Here is a 21844-nt window from a genome sequence, read left to right on the forward strand (position 1 = left end):
GATAGAAAGCCTGGTGCTCTGGTTGCCACCCGCGGCAAAGGGGCTTGCTGCTCTCTGCCATATCAGTGTGCAGCGTTATCCAAGATGCTTAGCTGCACAGTCTCCTCCCCAGAGGGCTAGAGCTGAGAGCCACCAAACTCACGTCACCTCAGAGAGCAGCGCACACATAGTGCCAAGGGACAGAAACAGTGTCGTCTCTGTTCAGGGGGATTAAGGCCTGTTATAAGGATTCTCCCAAACAATGTACCAGCGTGGGGCAGCCCCCCTTGGTGATATTCCCTGTGTCAGAGGATTAGGGCCTATCTTAGAGCGTCTTCCTTCTTCCAGACCAGGCTTTCCTCTCACAGAATTAGCTCACTCCCTGAGGTAATTCTGTCTGAGCTCTCTCAAGGACTCTAGGGAAGCAATTTCCAGCAGTTTCATTTTAAGCCTTCTTAACAAAACAAACCAAAAAACCCTCACAAACATTTCTCTTATAGTCTTTGCCGGCCAAGCAGTCCCTTCCCCAAGCCAGTCCCTTGTGCCAGTAACTCCGGTAACCCACATTTCCTGGCTCTGACCTCCGAGTCTCAGCAACAAAGGGCTCCACGCAGTCTCCCTTCTGCCCGTTTGGTTTCTGGCGCAATTACTCTTCGCAGTAGCTCCAGCAGCAGTCCAATAGGCTCGCACCCCCTGACCCCTCAGCTTCCTGGAGGGTGTTATAGCCCTCTCTGCCATTTCCTGCTGCCTTTTTTTTTTTTTTTTTTTAAATAAGGGTCAGCTAATTACGTTCCAGGTCTTTCTCAGGTGCAATGAGCAGGGCTAATCAGCCAGCCAGCCCCAGGCCTCTGACCCCAGAGGAATGGTATCCCTTACACCTTTCACACATTGCTTAATGCAAACACAGACGGAGGTTTGTTTGAAGACATAATTCACTGGGCTCCTTGCACATCATTACCAACAGTCTCCCAGGTTCAGGTGCCAACCACATTCTCCAGGGAGCTTCTGTCCAACACAGAGCCTTTGTGGGTCATTTTCCACTTGCCTCAGGTTCATTCGGGAGCAGGACCCGCTGACTCTCACCTCTTTCCCACTGGGTGAAGATAAGAGGTGCAACACAGGACTCTCTCTTAAAAGTGCAATAGGCAACCGTAGGCAGTGCAATCAGTACAGGGTTCATAAGGAAGCCAACCAAACTACCCTCCACCAGCAGAGCCCACTGGAAAACTTCTGTTTCATGAAATATTCTGAAGTGAGATCATGGCACTGCAAGAGGGTAGCGGGAAATCCCTGGTCTCCCTACACGCCAGCTGTCCCAGGCTGATGGAGAAGTTCCTTCTTCGCTGCGAAGTTTAGAGCAGCCTCCAGACCATGTGAAACACCTTCATCACCTTGATACCCCCCCCCCCGACCCTACCTAGCAGAGATCGGGTGCAGGAGAGGATCTGGCCTGCACTATGTAATACAGAAACTAGGAGCCAAAAAAACAACATACACTGATGCTAAAAATGTTATTTGAAGCTCCAACATGCACCATCCTCTTGCCCAGCTCCCTGTGTTCAAGTGTCAATAGCTAAGCTGTTGTGCTTTTTAAAATGAGAAGCGGCTGGCAGTTCAAACACACAGAAGCACAGGCACCCACCCCAAAGACTAAACTGAGGGACGTTGCCCCTGTTAAAGATTTTTCCCAACAATTCCAAACCGACACTGTAACTCCAGAGCAACACGTGACAGACAGTGACAAAGGGAGTTCACTTCCTACCCGTGAGGGGAAATTCATCTTCACAGCACTGAAGACGCCTAGAGGCTGCATTCCACCTCTCCAAGATCTAAACCACTTCCCACCACAGGATGGGTCGCTTCCCAGCCTGGCTGCTACTGCTGGCACTAACAGGTAAGGCACCGAGAGATCGTCCCTCCCCTCCCGGTGGCTCTTGCATTCGTAGCACACTGCGCGTGTTTGCTCTCGCACTTATCACGTTGGCTGGCTGCGAGCAGGCACGGAAATTGGGCTCCCAGCTATTTGTGATGGCAGGAAATGCTCAGCCTGCTGGGTCTCCATATTTTTTTCCCCCGCAGTAAATTACATATTTTATAGAGAAAAGAAAAGCCATCAAGTGGATTTCAGGGAGGATTTGAACACCCCAAATTGTGAAAACAGGCTCCTCTCCTGCTAGAAGGGATTCCTTATCCAAACCCACCTAGGAACTGGGTACTGTCAGTCTGGAGAAAGAAACAGAGAACGTGCTGTAGCAAACACTCCAACATTGAAAAGGCGGTGGACTAGATTATCAGACTGTATGAGACAGAGCCAGCCTTGCTCCTGATTAGTTGTTCACACTCTAACCTACTTTGAAGATGGGATGACATAAGCTCCAGAGTGGAGCAGAGCATGGACCATTAAATGGGAAGGAGACCGCGGATATGCACTGGCATTGAGCACAGAGGCTCATTTAGGCGCGGGTAAGGAGTTTAGAATAACCGTCACAGCAGCCTGAAGTAGTCGCAGTGATGGGCAGGTCATTGGTTAAGAGCCGCTGTCCCCACAGGTCATTCTCACCCCTAACATCAATTTGTTCTTTCCTTGGAAGGGCCTTGCATTGCAGGAAAGGACCTGGAACTGGTGAGAAGAGTGCAGGGAGGCGCGCTCACTACAGTGTGTCCCTACGACGAGCACAAGTATTCACGAAGGGAGAAATTTTGGTGCAAGGAGCTGTCAGATTTGAAATGCCGCACCCTCGTCCTGAGCTCCCCCGCAGTGGGAAGGAATTCTCTAAACCTTCCAATTGCAAGGGTCAGCCTAAAGGACTCGGAAACTGGCTGGATTTCTGTGTCCATGACGGAGCTCCAGGTAGAGGATTCAGGAATATACTGGTGCGGGCTTTCCGATGGTCTGAAGATTATCCCATTGAAGAAGATAAAAGTGGCTGTATCTTATGAAGGTGAGCTATAGATCAGTGAAGAGCAGGTTGGGACACAAATCAACCCAAGGCTGGATATTCCAAATTAAACTCCATTCCCAGTCCTGTTTCTAAATAAAACACATTCTGTGCAGACAGACATGCCAGTGATACTACAGAGTGATGGTTAATGTATTTTAACCCCAAGTTTTTATCTACTTATAGAAACAAAATAGGTTTAAGATGCATGTATATACTTAAATGTGTGTGTGTGTGTGTGTGTGTATACACACACAAACATGCATCTATACATCACATGCTAGCACATACATTGGTAGAAACCACAGCTGGTTAGGAAATTTTTTTGCCCCCTGAAAACTTTCGATAAAAACAAAAAAAAGTTGTCTCATTGTTTCTCAAAACTCTACAAACAAGGGGTTTTGGTCCTCTTAAAAACAAATTATTTGGGGTTAAAACTGAATATTTTCAGTTACGGGTTGTTGGAAAAAAAAATCAATATTTTTCCAGGAACATGAAGATCTTTTGCACATATTCTCTGTATCGCACACAGCCATTTTCCATTAAAAACAAATACCCCTTTTAGACAGAAAATCTTTGGCCAACTCTAATAGAAACCCCATGGAGAAACTTCACTCCCAATTTGAAGTCCTGATTACCAGTTTGAATGACCAATAAGAAGGATGGTCAAACCAGCTGCTAGACATCCCAGACTTTGGAGCATCTTCATTTATACCACCCCTGTCCCCATGATACCTCAGCCCTGTCCTGGGTGGTCCCCCATTCCAGGAATGAGAGAGGCATCCCCTCTTCATGAATCATTCAGTCTTTGGTTCCTCAAATGCTAAGACCGCCAGCAGCAGAGGGGCCAGTTGTGAAGTTGCATTTTCAGAGTGGCAGCAGCATCAGGCTGGATTCAGGGCTGCCCTGTGGTGATTGATTGCAGTTTGGATACTGCGCAGTTTTCCCGTGGTAATTGTGCACAGCCAATCCTAGGAAATATATTTCCCTTGGGCTGGGAGAGATTATTTTCATGTCTTTTGCAAGCTCCTGTTGGGCTGGGGTTTGGTCTGAACCTTTGTCTTCAGATTTAAATGCAGGGGCATTTAGACACCTGCAGGACATGTCTCTTTCCTTCCCTCTCTCACAATAACCAGTCACCGGTTTCTCTCTCCAGCTCCCATGAGGCTATCTGCCAAAAAAGGAGACTCAATCTCCCTAAATTGTTCCTATTCTGTGAAGGACGACAGCAGAGGACCTAATAATTTTACCTGGTGCAAAATGGTAACCGCGACCAGATGTCAACCTGTTGTCAGCGTTGAGATCGATCAGGTTGTTAATACACAAGGAAGGACCAGGATAAAGATTGACCGGTGGAACCGAGAGATTATAGTAACACTGGTGGCACTCCAGCTACGTGACTCGGGGGAGTATCATTGTGAGACCCATCTCCAGGGAAGTACCGTGCTACTGAAGATGATCACCCTGAATGTTTTGGGTGAGTTTCTCAAAGAAAACAGTCCTTCCCTTAAAAGTCAGCAAATACTCACACCCTGGTGGATGTGGTTACAGGGCAGAGCTCAGATGGGCTCCTCAGAGCAAGGAAATTGCAGGAGACAAGTGAAAAATTCCTGAATGCACCTGTACAGGCTTTTGATACCTACTAGTATCATCTACCAATTATCTTGTGTATTGCCACGTGTTGTGAGTCTTGGGTAAAAGCCCATAAGAGCTATAAAGAGGCTGGGCCTTCACCCCCAAAATTCTGACTTTTTTGAGGTTTAAGGCCGAGCTTGTGCCATTTGCATTTTTGCTTGAATTAACTTTCAGTGTGCATTAAATGGGTGTCGAGCCGAACTGGGGTGGGTAGAATAGGAACTGAGCTGAATCCTGACCAGATCTCAGACTGAACGCAGCCCTTGGTCAAGGTTCATGAACACTGCCCTTTTCTTTGATATTCTTCCTTTTCTGCCCTTCTCACTTTCAGCCAGTGCAGGAAGCAGAAATACAGAAAAGGCCATAGGAAAAGCCATTCTTGTGGAGGGTCCAACTTGGGTGGAAATGGACTCCTCACAAGAAGGTGCCCTTCCCCATAGCCTAATAATAGCAAAGAAGTTTAGCTAAGCATCTGAGCATTTGGATTCTTATATGAATGGGACCTCTGGTCCTTCTGAGGTTTAACCAGCAGTACTCAAAATTTGCTCTCTTGTCACACCCAGGCTTTTATCAGTCATACAATAAGATTCTGCAAGCACCAAGGCCCAGTTCTTCAAAATAATGTAGGTGCCTAACTCCCATTGAAATCAAGGGGCGTTAGACACCTAAATACCATGGAGGATCTGAGCCTGATTGCTCAGAAATGAGGGACTTTAGCATCTGCTACGAAGCACTTAACACCTTGCACGATCAGGTGCACAGAAATTAGAGATTACATAGTACATCCCTTCTGGCCAATGCACGATGGTTCCTGTCAGTATCTTTCTCTGGGCTTTCTCCAATCTCATTTTAATGATCTCATTTGAGGAGCTTCCACCACTTCTCTTGCAAGATTATTCCAAAGACCAAGAGACCTCACTCATAGGAATAATTTTTTGCTGGTAAAGGGCAAAAGGATAGGGTGGATTTCCACAGGAAACCCATGTTCCATGCTCCCTGCTAACAAACAAGTTAACTCTGTTCTTCTTATTCCTCATGACGAGGACATGGCTACAGGGGAAAGGTTCACTTGTACTATCTTCATCATGGGGTGTGTTTATTTCCAGAATCTTATGACAGGTCAGCTTTTGTGACTACATCCCGTCCTGTTGACAGCATAGGAGCCACCCTCCCAACTGCAGCCAGGAACGATCAGCAGAGGTAAAGACAGAAAGAAGAAAATTCAGGCTCAGCTAAATGCAAGATTCACAGTAAAGGATGGAAATCTCCTTTCCCAGTCAGCCCTAACTGTCGTGCGTGTGGTTTCCCATAGCTGGTACTCTGCGGTCAGTCTCAGTGTCCTCTATATCATGGCTGGATGGCTGGGCGCTAAATTCCTGACAGCACTCCTGATCTTTGTCGTCGCCAGTAGAAGGAGAAGCAAAGCCATGGAGCAGGAGATCCACGGCCGGAACAAACACCACCTCCTCCCACTCACAGGTAATCTCACTGAGTGTATATGGGGCGGGATGAATCCCAGCTGGGAGAGCGTTCCCAAGTGCTGGGCCCCAGACATAAGCAAGATAGAGGAGTCTGGAGAGGATGAGCAGTGCGAACCGGGAGTAAGGCTGAAGGATATATCTTAGCTGCTTGTCAAGGAAGACGATAAAACATTTGAGAAGCTAAATGTAGCAATAACCTCTCATGGGTCACCAGCTGTGTTTGACCTGACAGCAGAGACCTTGATTACTTGCACTAAAGGGGTAACTCCATTAGCTGGTGGCAGTAGTAGTCTGTTACCCTCTGTGTGGACCAGCCACTAAAGTGTGTGTTGCGTCACCCTCTAACTCATGCCTCTCACGTAACAGGCAAAAAGCAAGCCACCAAAGGCATTAGTGATATTAACAAAAGCAAAAGTGTAAGAATAATTTTAAAACACACAGGTGACTTTAGTGGATTGTGGAATCTCTCTTCCAGGCCTTTGGTAAAAGTCTTGTCTGGTGGAGAATGTTTGGAGATTTTGAACCCAGTGGATCCGAGTAAGCTACAGGTGCCACTCAAACCTCTAACCCTGCCACCGCGGCAAAAGGACCCTTTAACCGGTGACAGAGGGAACTGAGAATTCCAGCAATGCTTAGACTATCCCAGATTTCTTTCCTTTCTTCAGGATAAACAGTATTTACTAGGATCTTAGATTGATCTTTCAGGTTTCTCATGTAAACTGTTTACTCTGTTGCGGGGTGGAGGGAGTTTTCCTCTCTAGGGGGTGAAGAGTCTGTTCATTTGTCCTCTGGCCCTTTCAGTCCTTGGCCTTGCTATTGAAGTGGCCTAGAAAGAGGCCATTTAGTGCAATTCTGGTCATGGTTTTGTGCACGGATGAAGTGGACACTGAAGTGATATTCAGCACTCCTTCCACAACAGCCATCGGAAGTTAACAGTTTCAGTCAACACAGGCCTGGGCTGGATTCAAACCAGCAGCCTGGAGGTGAAACCATCCCACTCCCGATGAAGTGAGCTGTAGCTCACGAAAGCTTATGCTCAAATAAATTGGTTAGTCTCTAAGGTGCCACAAGTCCTCCTGTTCTTTTTGCGAATACAGACTAACACGGCTGCTACTCTGAAACTCCCAGACTAGTGACACTAAGAAGAAAGTGCCTAGGGGCAAAAAGGACCAAAGACACAGTGTTTGGCAGTGCACTCATCAGGTGCAGGAGTGAGATGATCTGTTTAGTACCTGAGCCAACGTGTCTCGGGAACAATTTACAGGGTACAGTGGTTGCAGGCTTGGCAGAATTCAGTTTTTTGTTCTATCATTTTAACAGAAAATATTGATGGTTATTTAAGCTTTTATAATATTTATCTATTTAAATTTTCACAGTTGCAGGAAATTATGGGGGAAGTCAGACAACTATTTCATGACAGTAAATATTGAGATTCGAACAGTTAAAGCTTTGTCACAGCTAAAACACAAATTGCCAACATCACGTGCCACAGTATACAAAATAAATACCCTCACATCAAACTGTGACACATTCTCAAGCAGCAGCTTTCTTACTTTGACTATCTGTACATTTAGATGATTATCGATGGAAACATTTTTTGCATTGGCTTGTGTGCGTACGATGAAACCAACATTTACTGATAAACATCTAATCCTTGCCGGGTTATCTATGTGCATAGCTCAAACACATGATACTAAAATAAAATCCACTGTCGTGTTTCAGATCTCCTAGGCTAGTTACACTAAGGAGAGTCGACCATCACCACAGATGTGACTGTCCCATTATCCACACCAGGGTGACCCTGTTAACTACAATCATTACTATGTGCATTATGGTGGCACCCAGGAGCTCCAGTCATGAATCAGAGCCCCCCCCCCGTGCTAGGTGCTGTACAAACACAAAACAGAAAGATTTTCAGTGCCCCAAACAGCCGGCAATCAGAGTAGAAGACAATGGACAAGAAATGCAAGCAACAGACTGAGGGAACTAGGTAACAGTAAGACCATACTGACCAGCCTGATAAGCAGTGGTCACAGTCCTGATTTACACTAGCACCAATGGAGACCCAGGCTTCAAATGTGTGCGTGGCGGGGGGTGGGGGGGGCGCAGAGGCACATTTTCAAAAAAGCAGGCAGCTCCTTGAAACCAGCATGGATTCCTCATCCCTTACTCCATACCTAACCAATTTCCTGTTTTGTTTTGTTCAGGATTAAAGAGAGGAAAGGAAAACACTAGTAAGACAAGGATGTGATGGAAGGAGGAAGAGAAGTAGGCAAAGAAAAAGAATTCCAAGAGCTTTTCCAGCCAAGCTCCCAACTCCTCCAGCACTTCTACGTATACATGCAGAGATACTCACACAGATATTTACACCTGCAGACACACACATGCTTCGGATGAGAAGGTTCTGCTCAGTTTTCCCGGTGCCTCTAGCCATGACAGATAAACCTTTGCTTGCTAAACCCTGTTTTACCTGCAAAGTGAATAGAAAATGCCTAGGTGCAAAAGGAACTAAAGATACCGCATTTGGCAGTGCGCACGCCTAATTCTGGAGTGTTGTATCTGAGCCATCGAGCCATCAGGAGCAATCTCCAAGGGCCACAATGGGCTATATGCATTACTCGCACGTAGGGTGCTAAAATAAAAGGCATTGTTGGGTGTCAGATTGACAAGCGCATTGTCCTGATTCATCCGAACTCAGGGTGGGCCCACACTGCCACCAACAGCGTGACGGCCGCACACGTAGGCATACCCAAGTTCACGTTGATCTAGCTAGTGCCGGTCAGAATAGCAGTGAGCCACCCGGGACCCTGGGTACATGGAGCTGCTTGCCCAAGCTGTTGAGGATTGGCTGCTGTTGTGCACTGGGCTTGGGGAACATAGCTATCTATCTGCTATTAATGTCAGCAGATACCAGGGACAGCGTGCTACGGGCTACATTTCTCTCCCTGATTCAGCAAATCCCTTTCCCACGGTGATAACGGTACGGTGCTCTGGATCCCACTAGCAGCTGGGAGACCGGCTGTTTACCTGGATGAGTCTGCAGACATATGGGAGCTGCTTACCTCTACTGCCTCTCGCAAATGGGCTGTGAGCTGAGATCCACCAAACTCATGCCATCTCAGAGATGATGCTGTTTGTAGCCAATGACACAAAGCAGGGGAGTGATACCACAACTTGACGCACACACCAAGAGGTTGAGCTGGAACCTCTCGGTTTGCTGGGTCCCTAACGCAACATTTCCCGGTGGTGTCACTAGGTTCAGACACAATAAGTGCACACACCAGATACCCAGCTGCAGCCACGTCCTGTCCATTCGGGAGCCTTTGAGCTTTGTTTCCATGGGCCTCGGGTTTATATGGGAGCAGCACGTGCAGCGAGTGGCTGGCTCAGCGAGGAGACATCCACTTCCTACCCACTAGTGATGAGACAGGAACAGCAAGGGCTCCCTTTAAAAGGAGGACACAAGCCAAACCTGCAGGGCTCATTTCACAGCACTGGAAGGGAGATCCCCCACTGCAGCCCTTGTAGAGTGGGAAGAACGGATGGAGACTTGGGGAGGGGAGGAAGATCTGAGGACAGCAGAGGCGAAAATCACCTTATTCCATACATTTGGGAGAGTTGGCAACTCTGTCTCACACACACTGGGGGTGGGCAGGAGACGTCCAAGGACAGACCCCCAAAAAACATATAATCTTCCTATTTAGTCATGATTTTGGGACAAATCAGGATTTTGTGGGGGGGCTAACTCATGATTTTTGATCCTGGCAGTAATGCACATAAAAGCTAGGTACTGTTTTTATTCTCTAAACTCGAACTCACAGCTCATTTCACATGGGTTTGAGGTTCTCTGCCTTGCAATCGTGGAAGAGGAATCCAGGGCCAGGCCAGGGGCTGTAAGGAGAGAGCGGGGTGGTTTGCTCACAGTCTTTGGACTCAGGGAAGGTGAATCCTGCAGGTTTCCTACCCGCAGCCGCTTGGATCTTTGAGGACCAGAATTTCAGCACTATTAGCTGAGCCACAGCACACGGACCAGCTGCACAAGACAGAACAACGGGCTTGGAGCCTGCCCGCTGCTCGGTGTTAAAAGGCCTGTTGTTTCCTGATTTCACAAGAAATCATGCTGCAAAAATAGGGTGACCCAGCTGTGGTTTTTTTCCACCCTCTTATTGCGGTGTCATCGGCATGTGAGTTTGACTCATCACAGGCCCCAAAGCAAAGCTGCATCTAGCCATCCTGGGAAAGGATCTAGTTACACAATGCAAAACACTGACACCAGCAAGAACTCACCCCAGAATGCCAACTGCACCCTAATGGCCAAACCCAGTACCAGCAATGCTCTCCTTTCCCCCACACTGGTTGTGAACCCAAGGCAGAGCCAAACAAAACTGACTTACAGGGCTTGTCTAGACACACAGTTGGTTTGTGGCAAGTTGAGGTGTGAGCGTATGCCGTACTAACCCGCCGCGGACTAACTGCCCATGTGACCCTGCTGGCACTCACTAAGAGTTCGTCAATTCGCTTTGATCTACTCCTCTTTGAAACAGGATTAGATCAAAACACACCAATGAACCGTTAATGCACATCGGCAGGTGCTCAGGGACTAACCGTGAGGGTTAGTGTGGGGGAGAGTCTCACCCCAGCTTGCTGCCAACTAAATGTTTGTGTAGACAAGCCCATACTCCCCCCACCCCCCAAGAAGACTAGAGCTGGTTTTCCCATCCTGTGAAAAATGTCAAGATTTTGAAATATTTCCTATACCACCCTGGGATGAAACCGAGCCCTTTTGAAGTTTTTTTGTGAAAAACCCAATGGGAAGAGAGAACAGAATAACCAATAGCCCAGCAGTTATGGCAGTCACCTCAGATCTGAGTGCCCAAGGTGCTGTTCCAATGAACAGGTCATTATTTATACAAAGTTGGAAGAGCTTTATCAGGAGAGATTGTGAGAGACGCATCCCAGAACACCCAATAGGACTGGATGGATCGGCTGAGCCAAGCCGTGCATTCCAATCTCCCACATGGAGGTGAACCAACATGATCCCGCTTCCCTTTCCTCAGCACCGTAATCCTCCTCCTCTTTGTATGGCTGTAAGCAAAAATATCATCTCCAGGTCAGCATCCCAAACACATTCAGACACAGAGCTAGAGAACAACACAAGGGACCCTGATGAGAAGTAACTTGGGGGATGTTCTACTAAGGAGATGGCATGGCCTAGTGGATTGGACACTGGGCTCAGAGTCAAGAGACCTGTGTTCGGACCGGCTGTGTGACACTGGGCAAAGTAATTTCCCATCTCTGTTTCCTTAATGATACAATGCAGCTATGGCTCATTCCCCCCTTTATAAAGTGCTTTGAGATCTAGGGATACAAAAGTGAAAGCTGTTCATGTACTATACACCAAGGCTACAAATGTTATTAAAAATAGAACATGGGCTAATCTCTCTCTTTCTTCCCCATTTCCAAGAGCAGATCGCCAAACGTGTAAAAATGAGAAACAGCTGATAGCCAAAATGCAGGCTTCCTGTCTGAACGCTCAGATTAGGACTGTGGTAAAAGCATCTTTCCAACAGTTGCAAATGATATTGTCACTCTGCAGCACGAGGACACAGACAGTGACAAAGGGAGTTCACTGCCGACCCATCTTCACAGCAACAAAGAAGCCTCAATGTTGCATTCCACCTCTCCAAGATCTAAACCACTTCCCACGACAGGATGGGTCGCTTCCCAGCCCGGCTGCTACTGCTGGCACTAACAGGTAAGGCACCGAAAGATTGTCCCTCCCCTCCCATTGACTCTTGCATTCGTAGCACACTGCGCTTCTTTGCTCTGGCACTTATCACATTGGCCAGCTGCGAGCAGGCACGGAAATTGGGTGCCCAGCTATTTGCCATGGCAAGAAATGCTCGGCTTGCTGGGTCTCCATATTTTCCCCCAGTAAATGCATATGTTATAGTGGAATGAAAAGCCATAAAGTAGATTTCAGGGAGGGTTTAACCACCCCCAATTTTTGGAAACAGGCTCTTCTCATGCTAGAAGGGATTCCTGTCTCCAAACCAGCCTAGGAACTGTGTGCCATAAGTCTGGAGAAAGTAACAGAGAATGTGCTGTAGGGAACAATCCTGCAAGATGACTCAAGGATTAGATGATCAGACCAGAACACTTCAATCTCTTTGGTCACTCGATTACAGACCTAAAAGTTGCAATTCTTCAATAAAAAAACTTCAAAAACAGACTCCAATGAGAGACTGCTGAATTGGAATTAATTTGCAAACTGGATACAATTAATTTAGGCTTGAAAAGAGACTGGGAGTGGATGGGTCATTACACAAAGTAAAACTATTTCCCCATGTTTATCCTCCCACCCCCCCACCCCCACTGTTCCTCAGACATTCTTGTCAACTGCTGGAAATGGCCAACCTTGATTATCACTACAAAAGGTCCCCCCCCCAACCCCCCGCTCTCCTGCTGGTAATAGCTCACTTTAAGTGATCACTTTGGTTACAGTGTGCATGGTAACACTCATTGTTTCATGTTCTGTATGTACATAAAATTCCCCACTGTATTTTCCACTGAATGCATCCGATGAAGTGAGCTGTAGCTCACGAAAGCTTATGCTCAAATAAATTGGTTAGTCTCTAAGGTGCCACAAGTACTCCTTTTCTTTTTGCAAATACAGACTAACACGGCTGCTACTCTGAGACCCGTGCCAGTTTACCAGACAGAGCCAGCTTAGCTCCTGATCAGTTGTTCACATGGTAGCCGGCAATGAAGATAGGCGGGACATAAGCTTCACAGTGGGGAAGAACATGGGAAACTGAATGGGAAGGCGGCCGTGGCAATGGATCGAGTCTCAGCACAGAAGTTCATTTAGACAAAGATGGGAGCCTGGACGATGAGTCACAGCAGCCTGAAGTAGGAGCATTGACGGGCAGGTCATTCTCACTAATGCTTTTCTTTCCTTGGCAGGGCCATGCCTGGCAAGAGAAGAGCCGGAACTGGTGACAGCTGTACAGGGAAGCTCTTTCAGTACAAGGTGTTACTACAAATACAAGTATGCACTGGAGGAGAAATTCTGGTGCAAGATGCTGTCAGACCAGGAATGCAACAGAAAAATCTTCCTGACCGTCCGAGCAAAAGGAGGGAAATACCCAAAAAGAAGGGTCAATCTAACAGACTTGGGAATAGGCTGGATTTCTGTGTCCATGACGGAGCTCAGGATAGAGGATTCAGGAACATACTTGTGCGGGGTTTTGAATCATCTGACAATTATCCCATTGAAAAAGATTAAAGTGGTGGTTTCTTATGATGGTGAGCTATAGATCACTCATGGTCTAGTTGAGACACAAATCAGCTCAAACCAGGATATTCCAAATTAGACTAATGCTCCATTCCTATTCCAAAGAAAACACAGGGTATATATATGTCAACTCCCCAGTATATATGGTAGAGAGAAATGGCTAAAATAATAACCTTCAATTACATATCTAGACACAGAAACACCATCTGTATCATATGCATGTATTTAGACGTACGCTTCTCACACATCTAGATAAAAAGAAAAGCTGGTTAGGAACCTATCTCCCCCTCCCTCCAAATAATTTTGACCAAAAAAACCCAAACAAACGACATTTTTAGTCTTTTTGTCAAAACAACGAAAACCAAAAGGTTTGTGTTGAACACTCAAAAAATTTCAACTTTCAATTGTTCAATTAAAACTTTTTTAAAAAAACAATGAAAATGAACATTTCCCCCAAATTTCCTAGTTAGTCAAAAAGCCATTTTGCATCAAAAATTGAACCTTTTAGATGGAAAATCTTTGACCAGCTGGGATAGAAACCCCATGGCATGGAGAAACCCCACTCCCAATCTGAAGCGCTAGTTACCAGTTAGGATGAACAATAACAAGACAGGGCTTCTTCATTCGCACCGTCCCTGTCCTGGTTGAGTGTTGTTTGTTATCACTGCTGGTGAAAGGTGCTGCAATGACACCCTTGGACCCTTATCCTGACACACAGGGGAGGCCCAGCATGGTCAGTCGCAGTGCAAGTTTCCTCGTGCTGCCCCAGCCAAACTACCTCAGCCCTGTCCTGGGTGGTCCCCAATTCCAGGAATGAGAGAGGCATACCCTCTTCATCGCTCATTCAGTCCTTGGCTCCTTGGATGCTAAGACCGCCAGCAGCAGAGGGGCCAGTTGTGAAGGTGCATTTTCAGAGTGGCAGCAGCATCAGGCTGGATTCAGGGCTGCCCCGTGGTGATTGATTGCAGCTTGGATACTGGGCAGTTTTCCCGTGGTAATTGTGCACAGCCAATCCTAGGAAATATTCTCCTTGGGCTGGGAGAGATTATTTCCGTGTCTTTTGCAAGCTCCTGTTGGGCTGGGGTTTGGTCTAATCCTTTGTCTTCCCATTTAGATGCAGGTGGCATTTAGACACCTACAGGACATGTCTCTTTCCTTCCCTCTCTCACAATAACCAGTCACCGGTTTCTCTCTCCAGCTCCCATGAGGCTATCTGCAAAAGAAGGAGGCTCCATCTCCTTAAATTGTTCTTATTTTGTGATGGACGACAGCAGGATACCTAGTAATTTTACCTGGTGCAAAATGGTAACCGCGACCAGATGTCAACCTGTTGTCAGCGTTGAGATCGATCAGATTGTTAATACACAAGGAAGGACCAGGATAAAGATTGACCGGTGGAACCGAGAGATTATAGTAACACTGGTGGCACTCCAGCTACATGACTCGGGGGAGTATCGTTGTGAGACCCATCTCCAGGGAAGTACCGTGCTACTGAAGATGATCACACTGAATGTTTTGGGTGAGTTACTCAAAGAAAAGTGGACTTCCCTTAAAAGTCAGCAAATACTCACACCCTGGTGGATGTGATTACAGGGCAGAGCTCAGATGGATTCCTCAGAGCAGGGAAATTGCAGGAGACCCAGAGACAACTTCTGAATTTACCTTTTGAGACTTTTGATATTTACCAGTATTAAAAACAAACTCTGGCAGATCCTCTGCCTCACGTAAATCAGAGCGGAATCATTAGTTGTTATGGATCTACACCAATTTACACCAGCAAATGAAATGGCCCCAGAACTGATCTGAATGTTGCCCAAATCTCTGATTGAACTCATTCCTTTGTTATAGTTCATGAATACTAAACTTTTCTTTGATCACTTGATAATTACCTGTTCTGTTCATTCCCTCTGGGGCACCTGGCATTGGCCACTGTCGGAAGACAGGGTACTGGGTTAGATGGACCTTTGGTCTGATCCAGTATGGCCATTCTTATGTTCGATACCCATTTTCATGGCTCTCCACACTTCCTACTCTGAGCCAGTATAGGAAACAGAAATACAGAAAATAAATTGGGAGAAGCGATTCCTGTGGTCTTTCTGACTAGACTGAAAATGGAGCCTCACAAGGGATAGCCTGTCCCCTAGACACTTCCATCCCAATAACCCTGAAGAGGGTCAGATCATAAACTGTGCACTTGGATCTTTATCCAAGGGGACCTTTTGCCCATATGTGGCTTATCAGTCCCTGCTCACATGTATTCTCTGGCATTAGCCCTTTTATCTGTCATAAACCCCAGACCTACCAGGTCCATCTCACTGGAGGCACTCAGCAACTGGCAAGGTTGGGCACATGGAAACCAATGGTTGTCTAGACTATCCCTCTGGCCATTGCAGGGTTGTTTCCTCTAGTAGATTTTCCAAGGCTTGGTCCTTACTAGCTATAAATGTCTCCAGTGAAAAAGTGTAGCCCAATGGGTGGTGTGGGAGCCTGGGACTCGGAAGATGTGAGTTCTAGTTCCATATCTGCTACTCACTTTCTGGCGGTATCGACACTAAACTTTTTTTTGCTCAGATACTACGGTGAGGGGCACCATATAACAACCTGGATAGAATGCACAGCACTTCCTTGAGGGATTATTGGACTCCTCTGGGTGGTAAAGAGCTCCTGCATCACACCCCATTGTCACATTCTCACTGTTGACCAACAAGCGATCACTCAGGATTAGTACGAGGAGGCTCTAAAGATTCGTTGTGATTTCCCATCACTTCCAGAATGTCGAGCAGACCAGGGCCGTGCGGGGGAGAGCCACTCACTCTTGTGTTTATTTTCAGAAAAAAGTGTGTCTCATGATACAGTTAATGAGGCTACTTCGCCTCCCACTAACGAGGGGGAAAACGCCCACCCAACTGTGGCCAGCAACAAGGAGCAGAGGTATGAACATCTTACAAACAAAAGTCTTCAGGGCTGACTGTAGGGTCCCCAGAGGAGATTTGCTGGGTCTGCTGCAGATTAAAAGGGTGGGATTGTAAAAGACTAACACACACCCCCTCCTCTGAGTCTCTTACAGGGTTTGATCACCCCCAAGGCAGTGGAAAGGCACCCACTGGCTGTAGTAGGAGTGGAACAGGCCCTTAGTGAAGGAGTTGAGCTGTCTGTTCTTTCCACTCCTTAAGAATACTTAGGGGATGAGCGCAGCACCCAGCTGTGCTGTGCCTTCTCTGTCTCTTGCATTAAGAACACAGCCTAAGACCAAACAATATCACATGTCAAATGAGAGCCATTACCAGGCCTGATCAAAGACGACCCTGATAATTACCCTGATGAAAGACAGACCTGTGGAGGGGGTACAGCATAGCAATGAGGTGGGCTCCCTTTGAATTCTAGTAGCACTGCCAGCAAGTGCTAGATAATAATTCAAGCTCCTGAGTCTATCCCTTGCAAGAAGCAACCCTGGGAAAATACAGCAGGCCCAGATCCTCCGGTGGCATCAGTCAGCGTATCCCCATTGACGTCAGTGGAACTGCATTAAGGTACAAGCAGCCGGTGTGATTTTTGCATGCTGAATTTAGATCTTGGAGCCTTAATCCAGTTTCCAACACACAGAGTCCCCTCCCAAATTAACCAGGTCACCTTTGATGCCAAGAATATTAATGGAGATATTGTGCATTTCCTTGCAGAACTCTTTATGTTGTCCTGGCACTGGTCTCCCTCCTGGTTTGCAGTGCACTGATTGCGATCATGGCTATTATTTTCACCAAAGGGAGAAAAAGAGGTACATTTCTATCACTTGTCCAGTTTTCATGCAGTTTGGGTTTGTTTCCCACTGGCCTGGGTCAACAGTGGTGAGGGTCATGCTGAATGGAAATGGGGGGGAGAGAGGTGCTAGATCCTTCACCCCCTGGCCCACTTTTAGTTGTACATAAAATACAAAGGGTTAGGTACAGTTTGTACATTAAATTTAGATTCTGTCTTTCACAGTAGAGAATGGGCTGAATTTTGGTGAACACCCTAACTGCAGGCTAGCAGCACGGCAGGTAGGTTGAAGGTCTGGTATTTCTAGCACTTTGTTCTGTCTCCTCCGTCTAGCTACTTGAAGCAGATGGAAGCAGGATTGTCTAGTGTTTAGAGCAGGAGAATGGGAATCAGGATTCTTGTATTTCTGTTTGTGTGCTGGTAATATGGATATTACCATGACCACAAGCTGCATGAAGTTTAATGTCCCCGAATCTGCAATCTGAACAGCATGGGCTCAGAGGTCTAAACTCAGAGATCCTTGAATGCTAGATGATTGCAATGCATTCATATTACTGAACAAACCAATATGGGAAGTGCCTCAGTCCAATTCCTCAGTCCTTACAGTAGGGATGTTCTGTGAGCACCCTAGAGAAATGTATTTCTCTTTTCCTGTGCCCCCTAGTTTCACCATCTAGAGAGGAGATTTTTAGCTGTGGTAAAGTGAGACTTAATATTTAGGAAGTGGAAGTGTTAAAAAAAGATGACTTTCGATTTATTCTCCTATTATTTGTGGCTTTCCAGAAGGATGAAGGACACCCCAGAGATGCCAACCCCGATGGGGAATTGAAGAACGGTATAATATATGCCATGCTAAGGCACCAACCCAAGCCAAATCCAGACGATGTCACGTATGCCAACGTGGAACCTCCACCAAAGCCAAAAGGTGCCAAACATTCTGCTGAGCCCTCAGCTGTCCTGTTCTCCTCAGGCACCATGGAATATGCAACCATCATCTTTGGAGACTCACCTCCACGGTCTGGGACTAAAGAGAAACAAACCGTCCCTAACTGAACTCAGATCCCATGAAATCTAGTGTCCCCCTCCTAGCTCTTCTCCTAAACTGCTATCGCAGAAACTGCAGTCGCTGACAATTGAATGCATCTGGAATTGAAAGGAAGATACATGCCACACTGGTTGTCACTAGCTCCTCTGGGCATTACCACAGTGCATCATCTTAAATACAAATTGTGGTGTAAGGCTTATTTACCTTGTGGCCTATTGGTAGGATAGGCCCGTGTCTACTTTCCTGTTTCTTGTCCCCATGGCCAGGCAGGTGCAGGGAATTCTGCAGTGGTAACACACTCGCTCCTTGGTAGGGAGAGTTAATGACCTGCATTGCCCAGCAGGGACCTCTCAAACAGGAAGCAAGGATGACAGGTGCTGCAGGGAGTCCCACAACCACAGGAATTGTACAGTAACATAGGACCATGGGGGGTACGAGTGCAAAGCAGGTGAAAAGGAGAAAAGAAGGAGGGGATGGATTCAGAGGACTGGGACAGAGATGCAAAGAACTGGAAAAAACAGCTATACTGCTAGGATGACCCAGTAGCAGGATTCAGCCACTAGGAAATAAATGCAGTGGAAGGGTGGGGTGCATTTACTTTCTCTAGTGGCTCTATTTTTAGTGATAGGCGGCTATAAACCCCCCATCAGGAAACTGGCTCCCTCTGATAAGCCACAGCGCCCAACAGGGAAGTGCCGTGAAATATAGGAACATGCTCCATTTCCCTTTCAGTCTTACAACTTCTCTAACGGTTCAGTTAACTCCACAGTGGCTACCTTTCAATCACCTCCCTCCGTTGGGCCCCAGTTCAGCAAAGCACCGAAGCACATGCTTGACTTTAAGCCTGCGAGGATGCTTCCTGACTTCCGTGAGACTTCAAGTGCTTTGCTAAACTGGTGCCTCACTGAAGGCCATATGATTGTGCAAAGTAAAACTGTATCGTAATGCAGAGTTAACAGTGGGTGGGTGGGTGTGGAAGTCACTCTGTATTCACTTCTATGGCACATTATAAATATGTCTTAAATAAATTTATTATAAACAATACACATTTCAAACTGTTGCACCTTCCATTAAAATCTATGCTATTGATACGATTGTGGCTGGTCCCTGCAGGAGGAGGATTATGTTGGGGAAGATTATTTGCAGGAATTCCCAATGCATTAGCAGGAGGAATGAGTTCCCGGAAGAACAGTGGAACAGATTCCATAGCAGGACTGTTGTTATACACTGCCCAAGGGTTCAGGTGCAAGTTTTCAATACCCCTATCAGGAGATATATCTGCTGGAAGAGGGGTCTCAGTAGGACTCTCACAGAACCTTGTCCCGCTCCGAGGTTATCCTAAGGTATGTCTACACTACAATGAAACACCCGCAGCTGGTTCTGAGACCCTCAGAGCCCGGGCTCTAGCCCAAATAGCTGCACTGCAATTTGATAGCCTCACAGCCAGAGCCCTGCAAGCCCGAGTCAGTTAACACGAGCCAGTCCCGGGTGTTTGACTGTAGTGTAGTCATACCCCTTGAGTACAGAGTTATACCCAATCACTCCAGGGTCCCATAAACACCACTAAACTACACAGACTAAAAGAAAAGGACCCCTTTGTGTCAGTTTCCCCCCTTTTTCCATAGCATCCTTCCTCAAATTCTCTGCTGGCCTCTGAGCCATGACAAGTCAGGTTTTCAATGTACGTGCTCCGTATCCCAGCAAACCCTCCACCCTCCCCAGCAATGTCCTGGCTCTGACAGTCTCTCCTGCCCCCTCAGGCTTTGTCACCAGCACCCTGGGGTTTTCTGGACGTCGAGGGCAATGGGCGGGGTGCAATGCCGATGTATTCCATAGGCTCACCAGCAGGCACAGTGTGGGGGGACGTGGGAGCTTGCCCCGGCTGGAGATGAACAAAGGTCAATTCCTTCGGCATAGGTTCGGATTTCAGCCTCGATGCGGCAGATTTCATGTATTCTTGTGTGCCCTCTACATCCTGATCTTTGCTGTCCTTTAGCTCTTCTACTCTGCCGGTGGCCTGATACTGTGCACAAAACAGGAAATCTTCTCAGCACGGTTAATAATGCCCAATGCCCAAGAGGGCAAGAAGGGAGAAGGAGAAAATGTCCAGCTCAAGGTGTTGGCCTGAGTTACTGAAAAGCAAAAAGAAAAGTGCACATTGCTTGTCCTCCTATCAGTAGTTCTGTCATGACATCTGTGCCCTGTACAGGGGGAGAGCCAGATCTCTGAAGCACAGGCCACATGGGCTAAGAACATCAGGTCAGATGGTCATGAGAAGGGAAGCTGAAACTCATGTTTCACAGTGGCCCCTGCTGACCAAGTTGGAGCAGCAGTAAAAGAGCTGTAACGGGAATTCTTATCTGTCTTTTTGGATGCACGGGTGCCACGGGGTGTGTCTATAAAGGGCAGGGGGAAAGCAGCAGATGAAACCCAGACCCTCTCCCCTTAATGCCTAATCTCTGAATTTTTTAAGTAACTAAACCTGCAGTTTAGCAGGGGCTGTACCATAGGGGGAAGTTATGTGGAAGGCAAAATAGTGAACCTGCAACAAAGACTCTTCCCCAGTGGGATCTCCGTGTACCCACATCAATTCCACTGCGGACCCTGACAATTCCCTCCGCGAGTTATCCAGTGTATGGTAGACTCCCTTTAAGTAGTTTGCAAGCCCTCTAGCGGTGCTCATCATGGTTTATGTTTTAAAAGCCACCAGAAACCAGTCAGAGCAGGAGCGTGTGCGTAGCTGGGCTTTGCACGTTTGTGTGCCCTAGTAAACACGGTAGTTTGGGATCCAACTGCACCCAGGGGTGTTGTTTGTGGTGTTATTGTTACGTCAAGAATGAAAGTTACGACAAGTTGTCACTCGATGCCCATTGCACTGCAATTACCATTGCCCACCTTGTTTCTATTGTTACCCCAGAGCTCAGCTCCCCTGGCGTTCAAAGGGAAGAGTCACGGCTTACCTCGTTGTGGACACTGTCAGGGCTCACACTGAAAGAAGTTTCCTCCAGTCCGGTCTGGGAAGTGGCTGAAAGTTTGAGACCCTTCGACAAAGGGACCTGGCTCTTATCTTCATCTCCCAGGAGGTTAACAGAGGCTTTCAGGCTGTAAACCCTCGTGTGGTAGACTGGACTTGTTGAGCAGCGAGAAAGGAATTCCTCAAAGTACTAAAGAGAGGAGATTAGATCTGCTCTGAGTAGGGGCGTGGTGCTTAAAATGCTGGCAGCAGCCTGTCTACACTAGAGCTCCCTATGTAGCTGATCCCGGTGGAGCTGATTCCATATGAGCAGCCAGGGGAATTTTTGCAAAAGGCTAATGAGGTTCATTGGCAGAATTATATGGGCACTTGGGCTGGACTAGCACAGAATGCTGTGCACTGGCAGAGCCGCGTGGGGTCCGAGTATAATGGACACAAGAACGGGAAGAGAATGGCGTGTAACAGATCCGAATGGGAAGAGCTATGCATGCACAATACCTGCTCAGACCAGGCCTGGCTGTTACCGGTCCTTCCCTTAAATAAGCACTGAAATTGACATAAAAGAAAAATCACCCCGAGCGTTGAACTGCGAGCCTCCCGGACCTTCTCGGGCGTGTCTTCCATGACTCTCCGGAGCAACAGGCCCTGGCATTCCAGGAATCTAAAAAAGCCGTGAGTGCCAAAAAGGGATGCGTTCGTTCTGCTCACCAGCCGTTGGGCCTTTGTGAAATTGTCCTCGAA

General features: G+C 47.1%; 2 protein-coding genes across 4 annotated transcripts in view; one reads left to right on the forward strand and one right to left on the reverse strand.

Annotated features, from left to right (window-relative positions):
- LOC311511203 (uncharacterized protein) overlaps window positions 1-21800 on the reverse strand; it is a 91045-nt gene extending 69245 nt beyond the window's left edge. The window contains exons 1-3 of one of the 2 annotated variants that reach the window (XR_014709213.1): window positions 21677-21800; window positions 21090-21293; window positions 19242-20261 (exon numbers count right to left, since the gene is read on the reverse strand). Coding sequence is in view for 1 of the 2 variants with exons in the window: in XM_084611599.1 (XP_084467725.1) it covers window positions 21090-21293; window positions 21677-21727 (255 nt within the window). In the remaining variant the exon portion in view is untranslated. Of the gene's footprint in view, window positions 1-19241; window positions 20262-21089; window positions 21294-21676 lie in introns of those variants that run through there. The other variant, XM_084611599.1, reaches the window with a different exon arrangement.
- Window positions 1741-19074, forward strand: LOC311511199 (polymeric immunoglobulin receptor-like). 2 transcript variants are annotated; one of them, XM_084611596.1, is made up of 7 exons: window positions 1741-1873; window positions 2571-2921; window positions 4075-4395; window positions 16163-16262; window positions 17009-17103; window positions 17310-17365; window positions 17868-19074. In XM_084611596.1, exons 1-7 carry the CDS (start codon window positions 1831-1833, stop codon window positions 18135-18137), a joined length of 1236 nt encoding a protein of 411 aa, XP_084467722.1. In that variant the 5' UTR covers window positions 1741-1830; the 3' UTR covers window positions 18138-19074. The 2 variants fall into 2 exon arrangements, with proteins under 2 accessions (XP_084467722.1, XP_084467721.1); XM_084611595.1 differs by lacking the exons at window positions 16163-16262; window positions 17009-17103; window positions 17310-17365; window positions 17868-19074 and adding exons at window positions 5660-5753; window positions 5866-6032; window positions 8242-8683.
- Window positions 21801-21844: the final 44 nt, after the last annotated feature.

The sequence above is a fragment of the Lepidochelys olivacea genome (genome assembly GCF_965140295.1).
Source record: "Lepidochelys olivacea isolate rLepOli2 genome assembly, chromosome: 21".
NCBI lineage: Eukaryota > Metazoa > Chordata > Testudines > Cheloniidae > Lepidochelys > Lepidochelys olivacea.